Here is a 13,982-nt window from a genome sequence, read left to right on the forward strand (position 1 = left end):
TGTTTAAAAAATATATATATGTATATATATATTTAAAAGAAAAACGCTAACCAAGCACTTTGTACATGCCGCACATACAGTAATGTGCACGAGAATACGTGGTACGCCGTAAAAATTCAATATACGAATGACCTATCTCGTATTAACAGTAAAACAGAGCAACAAAAAATGAGATTATCGATTTTTCTTTCTTATAATAATTAAACATTATTCAATATAATAATAACGTACGCGTATACGGATCACCGAGAGATCAGGAATTCGTGTTACGAAAATTACGGAGATTTCATAAGAAGCATCGCATTATAATATTATCTTATAATAGTATTTATTATAATATTATTTTATGATAACCCCACAATTATTCGCTTCGTCGTATGTACAACATACAATTATTAGAACACCACTGTACAGCATTTTTTACGGTGGCTAGACCGTTACTCATGAATTAGGACTCACTGCAGATAATCACGAATGCATTTTGCTTTCGATCTTACGAACTAATTAATTATTAATTTTCACCAATCAATTGCGGTAGGCCGCATCGATGTCTTGCAATATTTTATATAAAGCGGCTGCCTTTCAGGTTTCTATATCGATATATCTTTTACACTGTCTACTTTCGGTCGTAAACGTAACCCCATCACGAGCAATAAAAATAAATAAAATCTACCACAACTTATATAATATTATATTCATCGCATAACCTGTAACGTTTGGTATATTACTATACCAACATCCTGTCCACGCATACTCGTCAGTAAAGCCGAATAATAATATCATATTTGCATAATAATATATAAAATGACATTTATGATTATGTTTTCCTTTCAACCGTGTCATCCCGCAGACTTAGAAGTACAAGTACAACAGTGATAAATGCTGAAATAGGTAGGTATACATATCTATAAATAAGATTGACGTACAATTGTACAACTGCAATTATTGACATTATAGATGAGTCAATGATGGTTGTGCGGTCGTTGGTTATAACCAGCTAGCGTGTGAGGGGTAACCGCGATTATGACGAGCCTTATTCCTATATTCATTAAAATGCGTACATTATACATATTATAAGGTAGTTAAAAGTTATAATTTAAAACTCGCAATAACACTATGTGGCTACGTCAATATGTCAAACCACAATGTATTCGAAAACGAATGCCGTTTGCTCTGTATAACTCGAAACGAAAAAGCCAGAGTCGACTATTTGGTTAATATTTTACTACCGAAATAATATGCCGCGGACATGGTTGCTGAACATCTGGCGTAGGTCACGTGTCGATGTAAATTGAAACGTCGGGGGCACATTTATACGACGTAGCTTACAAGCATTTTCGATATACGCGACTTGTTTTTTTTCCTTCAATTGTTGACGTCTGTGTTTTGTTCATTCTTAAAACGTCTCATGTATAGACGTGCGTCCAGACCAAATTAAATATTATTGTTATAAAGTCGGGACGGCGCCGTTTTTCGTCTTACATAAATAGGTATATGATTGAATATATAATATTATATTGTGCACGTCATAATAATAATAATCGGTTAATTGAACTGTATGGTATATAGAATATAGAAATTAGTTAGTTTAATAAGCACCAGCCAATTGCGTTCCTACATGTACATGACGTTTGATAATATTTATGTCATAATAATAATATATGGTTACGCATATTATTAACTTAACGGTATGTATATACTTAAAGAAACGAAAAGAAAAAACTTATAATGACGAGTTATAATAGTTATTGTAATAATTATGACGTGTATTATATAATTCTACATTAATAATCTATATTGCGATTAATATATATTATTAGTCATTGCGTAGTACGGTGGTCAGTGGAGGGCATTTATTATGTGTCGGGGGGTCGTAGTCAAACAAAAAAAATAAAAACGTCTCCTGTTCGGTTGCGGGTTGGGCCTCTCGACGACCTGCAGTCAGTTTGGCGTTCATATATAGGACGGGTTCGTTTTGCTGCATGCTATAATCCGAATGGTTTTTACCATATATTATAATATATTATACAAAGGCACACTGTTTTAGGTATCACATTATACATGAAACGACCATCGTCGCTTGTACACATATTTCGGCGAAAACCACTTCAAGGTGTACTAAATATTAAGTATCGAGCTGCTTTTAATATGATATTTTTAATAGGTATACACGAAAAACAGAGTTCTGGGGCCCGGGGACAGTGATTCGCGCGCTAAATATCACTGTCCTAGTGATTAACGAGACGTGACCACGTATAATGTAAGCAAATATAAGCATTTTTTAATAATTTTACTGTAGCAGGTATTCATTTAGTTTTTTAAAAATTATAATTACCCACATCTCTATATCAGGTATAAAACGGAACAAACGCTATAGTTTTTAATGTTGCACAATAATATCAAAACTAAAAATAATTTATATTATATTTAAACGTCAACATGCACATCGGTTTCAACAAATCGTCAATCGTAAATATTACTTAAGATGATTTACAGACAAAAGACATAACAAATTTTCGTTTATTAGTTTCAATATAGTAAGCGGTGAGTTTTGATATAGAGTGAATTGAACTATTATTAAATTTTTAGCTAAGAATATTTGTCTATGTTTAAACTTCGGCTTATATTCGATATTTTAATTTTAGAACGAGATATACCTAAGCATTTTTAATCTGTAATATTTCATATAGTCTTATCTTGCTTGGAAATTAAAATACCAAAAAATCGAAAACGCTTAAGCACTGATAATTGTAGTCTTACCTAAAGTTTGATAATATAGGTCAATTCACTCTAATATCAAAACTAACAGTACGCTATTGAAACTATATAGTGAACGAAAATTTACCATGTAGTACGTTTGTAAGACAGAAACAACAATAAATGGATAGCATCCTCTTAAGCATATATACAAAATCATCATCATCGTATCATTAGTATTATTTATTTTAATTTTATCCACGACTATGCTGGTAAACAGTATATAATGCGTCTGATGTATATGCATACAAGTTAATTAATCGCGCGCAGTATAATCTAACTCGAGCACATTACTGCGGACATATTACGTTAAGTAAATTATTACTATTATTACTATCCAAAATTACAGTCAAACGCGCCAAGTATATCACGGCCTCGACGTGCGCACATGAAATATTAACATCGCATCATTGTGTATAAAAATATATCATTTTAAAATACCCACAACGACTGCTGCGGTGTATATATTATTATTATGCGATCTAAGTACACATTATAATAATATTGTATACTGTCTTGAAAATTCTTTTTATATTTTTTACCAGTTATAATGTCGGGTATTTATATTTTGAAACGTACTGGTAATAGTGCGTATAATAAAACAACAAACACAGGGATCTTCGGGGTCGCAGCGATGACTTGACGATGATGACTTTCGTCTGCTGCTTCTGCAGTAGCTGCAGTGACAGGCCATCCCAGTGACTACGCGTTACTAATCCCGCACTACTCCGTAGTCTTCTAATTTAAACCCCATCACGTGCACGTCATCCCCTCTTCACCCCCTTCGACCGCTGCTCAAATTCTCACCCCCGGTATGCCACGGTTATACTCTCGGCTCGATTCAAACCCAATTATATTCAACATGATGAGGCGCACGTATATATATGTATGCACCTACATAGAGTGTATACATCTCACACGGTTTCTCACGAGCACGACACTGCAACAACTACTACACTCACCGTTTTAATTTAATATAATTCATTTATATACGTATATAATATAATATATTATTATTATTTATAATGCGACGGGGACGGCGCTGCGTGTAAAACCTGTTGGGCAATACAATAATAATAATAATAATGACAAACGACATAACCCCATCGGTCGGCCGACTATTGTGCGGGTCATGTGCGCCCCGGCCGGTCGACCAACACACACGTGATGGTGTATTCTCAATTCTCATTGGAAACATTCGGCGAAACGCTCAACGGTACCTACAATATATAAGTCGTCCCGTATTTCATTATTAATATATTATTTAGGTACGCGTGTGCTGAGAATGGTACATTACAGAGATGACTTATTATTATATTATTATGTAAAGCGCTAAAGTGCACAACAATAATTATTATTGTATTATCCCACTAACCCCGACGGCCAATACAGTAGCCACGTAGGAATGACGTCGATCATTATTGTATTTTTATTTTCAAAGCCACTGAACGTTGTATAGGTTTGATGTATTATTATTATATTATATCATATATCATATATGAAGAGTAATGCACAATCATCAATAGATAAGAGAGAAGGAGGCGAACGTTTAAATGAACATTTTTTTATATTTTTTTATCCAAAATATATGGATTTATTGGACCGTATATAGCGAACATTATAATATAGCATATCATAATAATGTACATATACCTAAATGTTTTACATAAGAATACCGTACACCTAACCCGAGTGTGTGTGTGAACCGAGTGCCTCCGAATGAGGTACGTCCTTGTAACGGTAGCACATAATATTGTTATTTATTATTATATTATTTTATGGTATAATATACAAGAGTGTAAAATGTGCACGGAATTACGGGTCGAGAGTAATATACTTCTGTCACGGACGCGGCGCGGCTTACAAACGAACATTACACACTGCAGTCATATAATACGATAAATTATGATCGACGGGGAATGGGGATCGTCATCGTCAGACATCGTCACAGCTCGATGGCCAGATGGTCGTGTTTTCTGGTGAAACTTTTCTAAAACGTGGACTTGTGGGAACTTTATGACGAACATCGCGACGGTATAGCACGACGGCTCTAGTCACGTATATTATATTGTATGGTCCACGGCGGAAAAGTATGGCCAGTTTTAAGGGGGGGGGGGGAGTAAAGGTTTATTTTTACAGCCGTGCGGTGGTCAGGGGTGCTCGGGAAAAAATTAAATATACGACGAAAAACCGACTGCGTATAATCCCGACCACATGGCGCACCCGCAGAGTAGTGTGTCGGCGGATATATATATATTATATATATACAAATACATTATTATGTACGGTACGACACACATATTATATATAATATACATGTGTATGGAGGCAGTCGTATATAACCCGCCGATGAGATATTTATTGCCCGCGCTGTATAATCCGGCCCCGGCTGCACCCGGCCAGTACGATTTTTCGAAATTCCAACGACCTACAATATAATATTATTATTATATTATTATGTATAGCCGACGACCATCTGCGCGGCAACGCGTTCGTCCACCGCCGAAACCACAGCTGACTATACGACCGCCACGTAGAATCATCATCTCTGCGGCGAAGGCGGACACCGCTCGCGTCTTTCGCGCCTGCACACGGCAGTTCCTTCCGACCAAGTCGCCCCACGTCAACTCTTTATATAGTATTAACAATAATCATAATCAAAATAATACAATAACGCGTGTGTGATTAAACGTGCGCGCTCCCGTTCCCGCTGCCCCCCTTCCCGAACACCGGATGTAACGGCCGTGTATTTATTATTATTATTGTATTAGTACGTGTGCGACTATTGTATATATGTCGGTGCAGGCGGTGGGTTGGGCTCGTCGCCGTCGTCAGTATATACAGGTGATAGGGTTAATAGAAAACGAGAATGAAAATATAATTTTAAAAAAAAGCTACTTTTTATATAGGTACTCAAGCACGCGCGCCAGTTTTTTACGCGTTTCCGACGAGATCGAATTGGATTGAACATACCGCTTCCGTAGGTAGATACCTATACATACTATGTAGTACATAGTAGATATATTACCCTACACCATGTCATATATTATGTATATACACCTAATATGTGTTAAGTATTATTATTTTCACGCTTATAATATTACAATGTTAACATGAATAATTATGATGTACACTGGAACCCGCGATATACGCTTCGACTGGTTTATGGTGCGACTGGCCTACTGGCTGCAGATTTATATTAATTTATAGCGCGACATTTGTTTTTGGTTAGTGTCACTAAACAGTAATATCGTCGAGTTCGGTCAATACACGACTCACACAAAATAAATTGTATAGTTTATTGATCACAATATGCAGTTTTCGGAAATTTCGCTCAGTGACTATAGTACTTTTGTCTGCCGTATATATTATACTGTAGCATATATTATTGTTTCATCCCTTCCAACCGGCTGTGTGCGAAATACGTAGTTCTGCGTTTTTCGTTAGTCATCGTCTATTATAATCTTGCCGTCTCCGATCTTATCCCACAATAACTATTGAAGTAAACGATTTCATTCATAATAATTACGACTTACTATAATACGCCTGCAAAAACAATTTCATTTTGAGAAAACGATTTTAAGCAACTTTTCCTAATGTATTTTGTAAGGATTTCGTTCGCTTATGTAACTTGTGTGATACGAGTTCCTATAAACATCTCCTACATATACGTGTTAATATTACAGTTGTGTATGTGAATATATATAATACTATATACCTACACGCGCGTCTTTCTTATTCAGTCCTACACAACCACTCTATTTATAAAACTACTAAAAATATTATTTGACGGTGAAACTAATTTATGTTAAACTAAACCGTTAATACAAATTGCCTATATTTTCTGCCTGCTATTAGCCATGTTTTATATTCAAATATGTAATTGAAAATAATACCGTATAAAAGACTCGCGGTGTTTTAATAATAATATGCCGTAAATATGATGCTTGACGTTTTTATATAGTGTACATAATAATATATTCATTTTATTATTCAAGATTTGTAAAGTGTTATTATATGATTTTGGAATTGAATCGTGTAAAAGTGTCCATTCATAACAATGAAAGACGAGGGGAGAGTAAAAATAAAAACGAAAATCAAGTCTAATTTTTATTTTTTACTGCATTAGTTTCCGTGTTTGGGCACATAACATGAAGAGGGTCGTTCGAGTGATAAAACACCCTTGAGGAGTAAAAAAAAAAATATAGTGGAAATGCATTAAACCGGCGCCCGACACGGGGCGCCACTTAAAATCAATCCTTGTTCAAAGATAACTTCCCACAGACTCCCGCACATCCGACACGTGACATTAGATGGTCCCGTGATAACTGCGTTTTTAGCGTAGTACAAAAGAAAATCAAATTATTGGTTAAAACTGTAATATTTGATCAAATTATTGCGTCCAAATTCCTGACACTATAAATATTATATTCTAAAAAATAATCATAATATCTCAGAGAATTTCATAATAATTTATCATACAAACGACTTTGTTGTTCATCTCTTTACTATATACAAATACAAATCCTTTCTTTTTTTGTGATACTTCAACCGTTATGAAAGTATCACAACATTATTCATATTATAATATACTATTTTGAATGATTACTGATTATTACTTTTTGATATTTTATTTTAAGTTTAGGTACCTACAGCAATTTAAGACGTAATTGCGATAATCTTTACTTACCTACCTGCCATTTTTTTTCATTCATAAATAAATATTTATAAATTATTATAGTTTTATTATAATGTATACTAGCGATGTATACTTATATACTCCAGTTGTATAAGCTGTATTTTACAAATGTACCAATTAGGTACATAGTAAACCTAAACTATTAATGAAAAAAAAAACAAATTAGTATCCAATTCAATACAAAATTGGTATACTTTGGACAATAAGAAACATCTGTTGTGATTAGACTTTACACATTTGATGCATTGTTAAAAATGCATGAAAATGAGGGGAAGAAGGGAAGATGATATAATAAGTAATTAGTAGTCACATTATGTATACATAAACGCACTATACGTTTATCGTTTATCATATACTATAGGTTTCGAAACGTTATTATTTTATCATAATGAACCTATAGACTATATAGGTAATAATAATATAGATTAAACATAAATAAATACTAATAAACAATATTAAACAATATTAAATAAACAATCATTTCATTAAATATAATAAAAGATAAATAATTATACATATATAGGCAATAGGCACCTATGCACAACATAAATTATTATAAATCTGTAAAAGTAAAGTTTAGTCAAATATAACAAGTCATATTATGTTTCAGTATAGGTAGTAAGCTAAATTATACTAAATTAAAAACAAATCATATTGCAATTATATAGGTACTACTGATAGTAGATACTCATAATTTTGTAGGTAGTATTATTAGGTACACACGATTAAAACCTGCATTGTTAATTAAACATATTTTTTTTTTTTTTTTTTTTTTTTATTCATAAAGTTTTACTGACGAATGTCATCCATTAAACATATAAAATAATACAATTTAAAGACTATTAAAGTTGAATACAAATTATCATATATTACGTGACATATTGTGTCAATGCAATATGAATATTTTATGAGTATACAGCACTTTGTGAGTTTTATCCGTTCCACGAATAAACTAAAACTACGGAAATACTACAAAACCAAAATATAGTATATTAATTGGTCTTAGTGTGATAATATACTCATATAAAAATATAAGTTAAAATTTAAAAATTTAATTTTCAAAGATTAAAGATAAAAAAAAAATACGATGACGTAGGCTGTAGGTGACATTTAAAAAAATGGCATATGCGTATAATAAACGCCTGTATGATGCTTGACTAAGAAAAACTTTAACGTTCATATAGATTATAGATGCTATTTCTGTTTTAAGGAGCCGACACAATTTTACGGCAATCGACCAAATAATAAGTGTTCAAAGCAATCCAAACACGGTTAACGGTATAGTGACTAAAGTATATAAGTAACTAGTAATATAAATTTGTTTTTATTTTTATGATGTTTGGTTAGTTCATTTCCCGTACGAGAAACAAACAATAAATTCCTCCTACGGCTAGTGCCGTGTTTACTTTAATTATTGTTCTGTAAAACACAAGATGATGCGAGATTGGAAAAATAGTATAATTATTGTAAGAAAATCGTGTTGTCATCGCTAAGAGTTGACAATGACAGTAATAGATCATAAAACGAAAGAACAACGAAAAATATTTAAAAAAAAAAATATCTTATTAACAATAATTATTATAATATCGTGTTATTACCGCGGGGGAACTACATATATATAACAGTATATTCTCGTTTAGGTGCGTGTTCGCAGTGACCAAGAAGTCGTAAATTTATCATAATGAAAATAAACACGTATCGGTACACGCAGGCTTTCGGTATGTAACAAATAATAACAAGGCGATGATGAAGCTGACCATGCAGATTTAAATTTCTGCATGTTTTTTTCAGTCTACAATCAATCTTGCCGCCAACATAATTCTACGTATTTTCCCTCCGCATTCTTTCGGTTCTTTTTTTCTTAACATTTTGTTATAAAATTAATAAACAACTCGGTTTTGAACGTATATACGCATATAGTTAGAAAATATAATATATTATATATTGTTCGGACAGTCTAGATAAGACATTAATGCAAACAAGTATTTGTAATGTTTTGTTGTAGATTTTAATCCATCATTTCGTTTCAAGTACAGATCTTAACCTCAATTTAGGTACTTATTTCACGTATATGTCCTCTCTAATTTGTGGTGTGTTAAATTCAGATAAAAAAAGTTAATCTAATCGAGTTGAGACTTGCCCAAGTTGCTCATAGAAACACCAAAATAATTTCAGTCAATAATAAAATAGTTGACAATTTTAATTTATTTTTTAAATTAACTTGATTTGTAGAGTAGAGAAAATGTATAACGAGAAACATTATATTACTATGAAATAATGACAAATTAAAATAAACTAACAATAAACAAACTTGTACACCAATACAATATAGTAGTCGCTGGCATATAAAGTACAATATTATTATAAGTACAACTCACAGGTAATGTTCATATAATTATTTACTGTTTTTTTTTTAAATTTTTTTCAAACATGCATTGTCAAAACACTTTATGACTTATAAGCTTATTATATTATATACATGTGTATACTAAGACTTTATGAGTCTATTGTATTCGAATTTGTTTTTTTAAATGCATAGTACATAAGTTAAATTTTTGTTGATTTAAACATAATTCCAAAAAGGTGAATTAACGACTAGACCAGCATAACAATTTTGATTCCAGTTATGGTAGATGACAATCGGTTACTAATCAAGTGTCACAATAATAATAATAATTCAAGAGTAGGTACAACGAAAACCAAAGATAAACATAATATAAATATGTAAATAAAGGAAAAAATAAAGTACACTTAAACAAAGAAATAAAAATTGAATGCGTAGGATATAACAAAAAATGAAACATTATTTAACACTGTTATGCTGCTTAATAAAACGTCTTCAGATACAAATCTGCCACATGTTCTGTTTTGCAATTTATATTATAATATAATCTAACTATAATATGAACTATAATTATTGGGAATAGACTATAATACAATAACTCATAATATCATGAATGGTAGCTACTAAAATAATATTATTATAGTTGTATTATTATCGGTGTTCGTAGAAAATTATACATATTGTACATTCGTGTACATTTCTAAGTATCCTTATATGTTATCTGATTATTAGTGATAATACACAAAACGAAAAACTTCCGAGTAGAACAATTATAATATAAATTATGTAATTGCTAATAGCCAATAGGTAATAACAAGTAAGTAATAACTAATAACTAATAACTTTACTAATAGTAATATTGGCATACGTATGTTTTATTATACTAAACCGTGCTTAATGGCAAATATAAATAATAAAGACATTGGTAAATGGTAATTAATGAAAACAAATGTAATGTTTTACTTATTTCTATGAAGTTGTTTCATTAGTTTAAGGCTGTATAGCGATTGGTAGATTTACAATAAAATTAACATAAATCTCAAATATAGAACCATGAAATGCAGTAAAACATTTTTATGATGTCCGTTTATTGAATTTTAGAATTTTAAATTTATTTCGGGATTAATATAAACAATGTTTATTTAAAAACAAATTAGCATAATAGGTATTATTGACTAAACTATAAATATTACATGTTAAGTAATAAAGTAAAAGTAAAAATACATTTTGGATCAATTGTATTTAGTATTTCTTTATTCTATATAATTTTACATAAATGGCTATATATAAAGACTACAACTATCAACGATTCGAAATGATAGGAAAATATTCTAGCCAAATGGTATATTAATAATATCAATTAGGTGTTAAACCAGCTTTGAATCTGTTTGATTTACCCAAGATAATTTAAATTTAATAATAATAAGTAAACCCTGTTTTTATATAACGATCAAAAATTTAAATTTAAAAGTTGAATAGTTTATATATTTTTAAGAATTAATCAATTAACTGAAATCATTAGTTCTTAATGAATTGGCTTAGTGTAGTGAGAGATTTAGAGAAATTATGTAGACTAAATTTAACATCACAGCCAACAGGTATAATATGTTTGCATTGCGCGCCACATGACTCGTTCAACTCTTTTTTAAGCCAAATAAACAAAACGTTTATTTTTTTTTTAGTAACCGTTCTTAATTTATCATGAAGTTATTGAGTCATGAAATTAAACGCAAAGCTTTGGGTATTTAAAATATAAGTTAATCCAATAAGTATTTTTAATTTTGGGGCATAGGTAATTCAAAAATACAATATATCCATCGAGGTATACCTATTTTTTTTTTAGATGAATGATTTTGAACGTATCTATTCCTAATATAAATCGACCTCCTAGTTCCATCTTTATTCATTATTATAATAAGTATATTACACTATTAACGATCAGATGTTTTTAGGTTATTAGTTTAACGACTCACGTTGATAAACAATTAACTTTTTTAGATTCATGTTGATCGTCATTTAACGGTAAACGTTTATAAAACACTGAAAACGATACTTATTGTTATTGGAAAAAAAAAATGCAATACCAACTACTCGTACCTACCTACTACCAAATATGGTATACCTACATAGGTACAGTAACCGGGTTCACGTAAAGTGAGAGTTTTTGTAAAGTGAGGTTTCTTAAAGGTATATCATTATATTGTATTATTATTATTGAGTCGTAAAGATAAGATTCCGTCGACTTACCTAAATCTTCGACCAGCCTTAGCATGACCCCTCCGATGTGCAGATCACCCTTAACGCGCAGCGTCCGTTCCACCTGCAGATCGGACACGTAGATCTGCAGGTTCCAAGAACCGTCGCCGATGATGAACCCGTTGCTGGCGGTCATGTTGTTCTCGTTGGCTGTGTGACGTGCGCGAATTTAAAAATCAAAAATTAAAAATACAAAAAACGAAACGAAACGAATATTATAATATTTTCAAAACGGCCCGGTGGTCAAGTAGGAGGGGGTGTTCGAGGGGGGCGGTAAAGTTTGATCGCGCCGTGGTCAACGGCGGGAAATCGGCCGCATGGTCGGTAATGATCGTCTGCGTGGTATATGGTCGCGAGCAAAATAAAAAAATCCCGAAACGCGAGTTTTTTATGATTTGAAATCGTGTAGGCGCGCAAATGAAGAGCAAAAGACGCGGTGCGAATGTTGTCGCTCGACTCGGCTAACACGACAATCTGTGGCGGCGGCCGTATGCGTACTGAGCACAATTCGAGTAATCCTGGTCGGCGGCGGTCGTGGTCGGTGCAGCGCGGCGGACACGTGATAACGCGCGCGGACGTCGTACAACACACATTTATTATTATTATTATTATTTATATTTTTCGCCGGAGAGAGCGCTGCCGTCGGCGTCGCGTGGTGGTGGGGAGGATGGCACGAAACCGGCCGCCGACGCGGCGTCGTCGACGGCCAAAGACAAAAATGTGACCTCGACCGCATCGCGGCGACCGCCACCGCCGCCGCCACTGACGTACACGCGGTCACCGAGAGACGCTACGGTAGACGGTCTCGGCGGCGGCGGTGGACATCGTCATCGTCGTTGTCGTGCAGATGGTCCGCCGCCGTGCCCTCTTCGCAGTCGGCAAACAGGCGTACGCTCGGCGGTACCCTCCGAAGCCTCCAGTGAGATGCTACCGTGCAGAGTCAGGCGGTAGGTCACACACGTCATCTTCTATCCGCGGGGATTTTCTCCGCCGTAATGTAAACGAAACTCTGTTTAAATTCTCCGTGGAGGTGCTATAGATTTATGTCGGCTAAAGTGTCCCATATGCGGTAGGGGGACTTTCCCACACACACCCCACCATTCATCATATACTATCATCAGGCCGACACATTTTACCATGATGCAAACCAATTATCAATTTTTCATCAAGACAATCTTGTGACGACTAACAAAAATTAAGGTACTTCTAAGGATCCAAAGAGCTTACCTCGCATCCGTCGGAGTACCTATATTGCATTATTCATTATTTTCAATATAGTCAATAGTGTGCTAAAATTGAAAAAGTGCTCTGACCAATGCAAAGTTACCTAGGTATGTATTTTTTATGGATTCAAACATCATTAAATTTTTTTTTTTAAATAGGATCTCTGGAAGAACTTACCTACATTTTTTTAGGCGTATGCTTATTTTAATTCCATAGATTGATTCCGAATATAGGTGTTTTGATCTAATGAGTAAATGTAATGTGTTGCATATAATATGGATGAATGGTGGTAAGTATATACATGGTACCAACACACAATAATAATGGTGATTTTGTAATTACTACACACACAATGAGGAAAAGTGATAACTGCAAAAATGAAAATGTTGCCAAAACATAACTCCTTAAAAATAAAATCTTAATGTAAACAATTATCTTTAAAATAATATTGCTATGAAAATTAAAATAACAGTCATAGGAAAAAATGTACCTTGATTTCTCAATGCCTATATGACATAATAATATATAACTATATAAGTATATAACCAATACAAATTCAACGATAATATTAAAAAATTGGGAATGCTAATATGAATTTTGGTGGCGTTAAAGCACCCCCAAATCACCTCTGTACACCGTAACCTGACCTACCCGTAACTTCCGGACACCCGAAATACAATAATAATATCGTTATTTATTATA

At 33.1% G+C, this 13,982-nt stretch overlaps 1 protein-coding gene across 1 annotated transcript in view; it reads right to left on the reverse strand.

Moving 5' to 3' along the window:
• The window catches only part of LOC107168467 (unc-112-related protein-like), a 119,784-nt gene extending 107,175 nt beyond the window's left edge, over nt 1-12,609 (reverse strand). The window contains exon 1 of the mRNA XM_015517885.2: nt 12,048-12,609. Within this exon, the coding sequence (XP_015373371.2) occupies nt 12,048-12,192 (145 nt within the window). The 5' untranslated portion in view covers nt 12,193-12,609. The remainder of the gene's footprint in view (nt 1-12,047) is intronic.
• Nucleotides 12,610-13,982: the final 1,373 nt, after the last annotated feature.

The sequence above is a fragment of the Diuraphis noxia genome, unplaced genomic scaffold (assembly GCF_037042655.1).
Source record: "Diuraphis noxia isolate RWA-SAM2 unplaced genomic scaffold, SU_Dnox_SAM2 contig0001, whole genome shotgun sequence".
In the NCBI taxonomy this organism is placed as follows: domain Eukaryota; kingdom Metazoa; phylum Arthropoda; class Insecta; order Hemiptera; family Aphididae; genus Diuraphis; species Diuraphis noxia.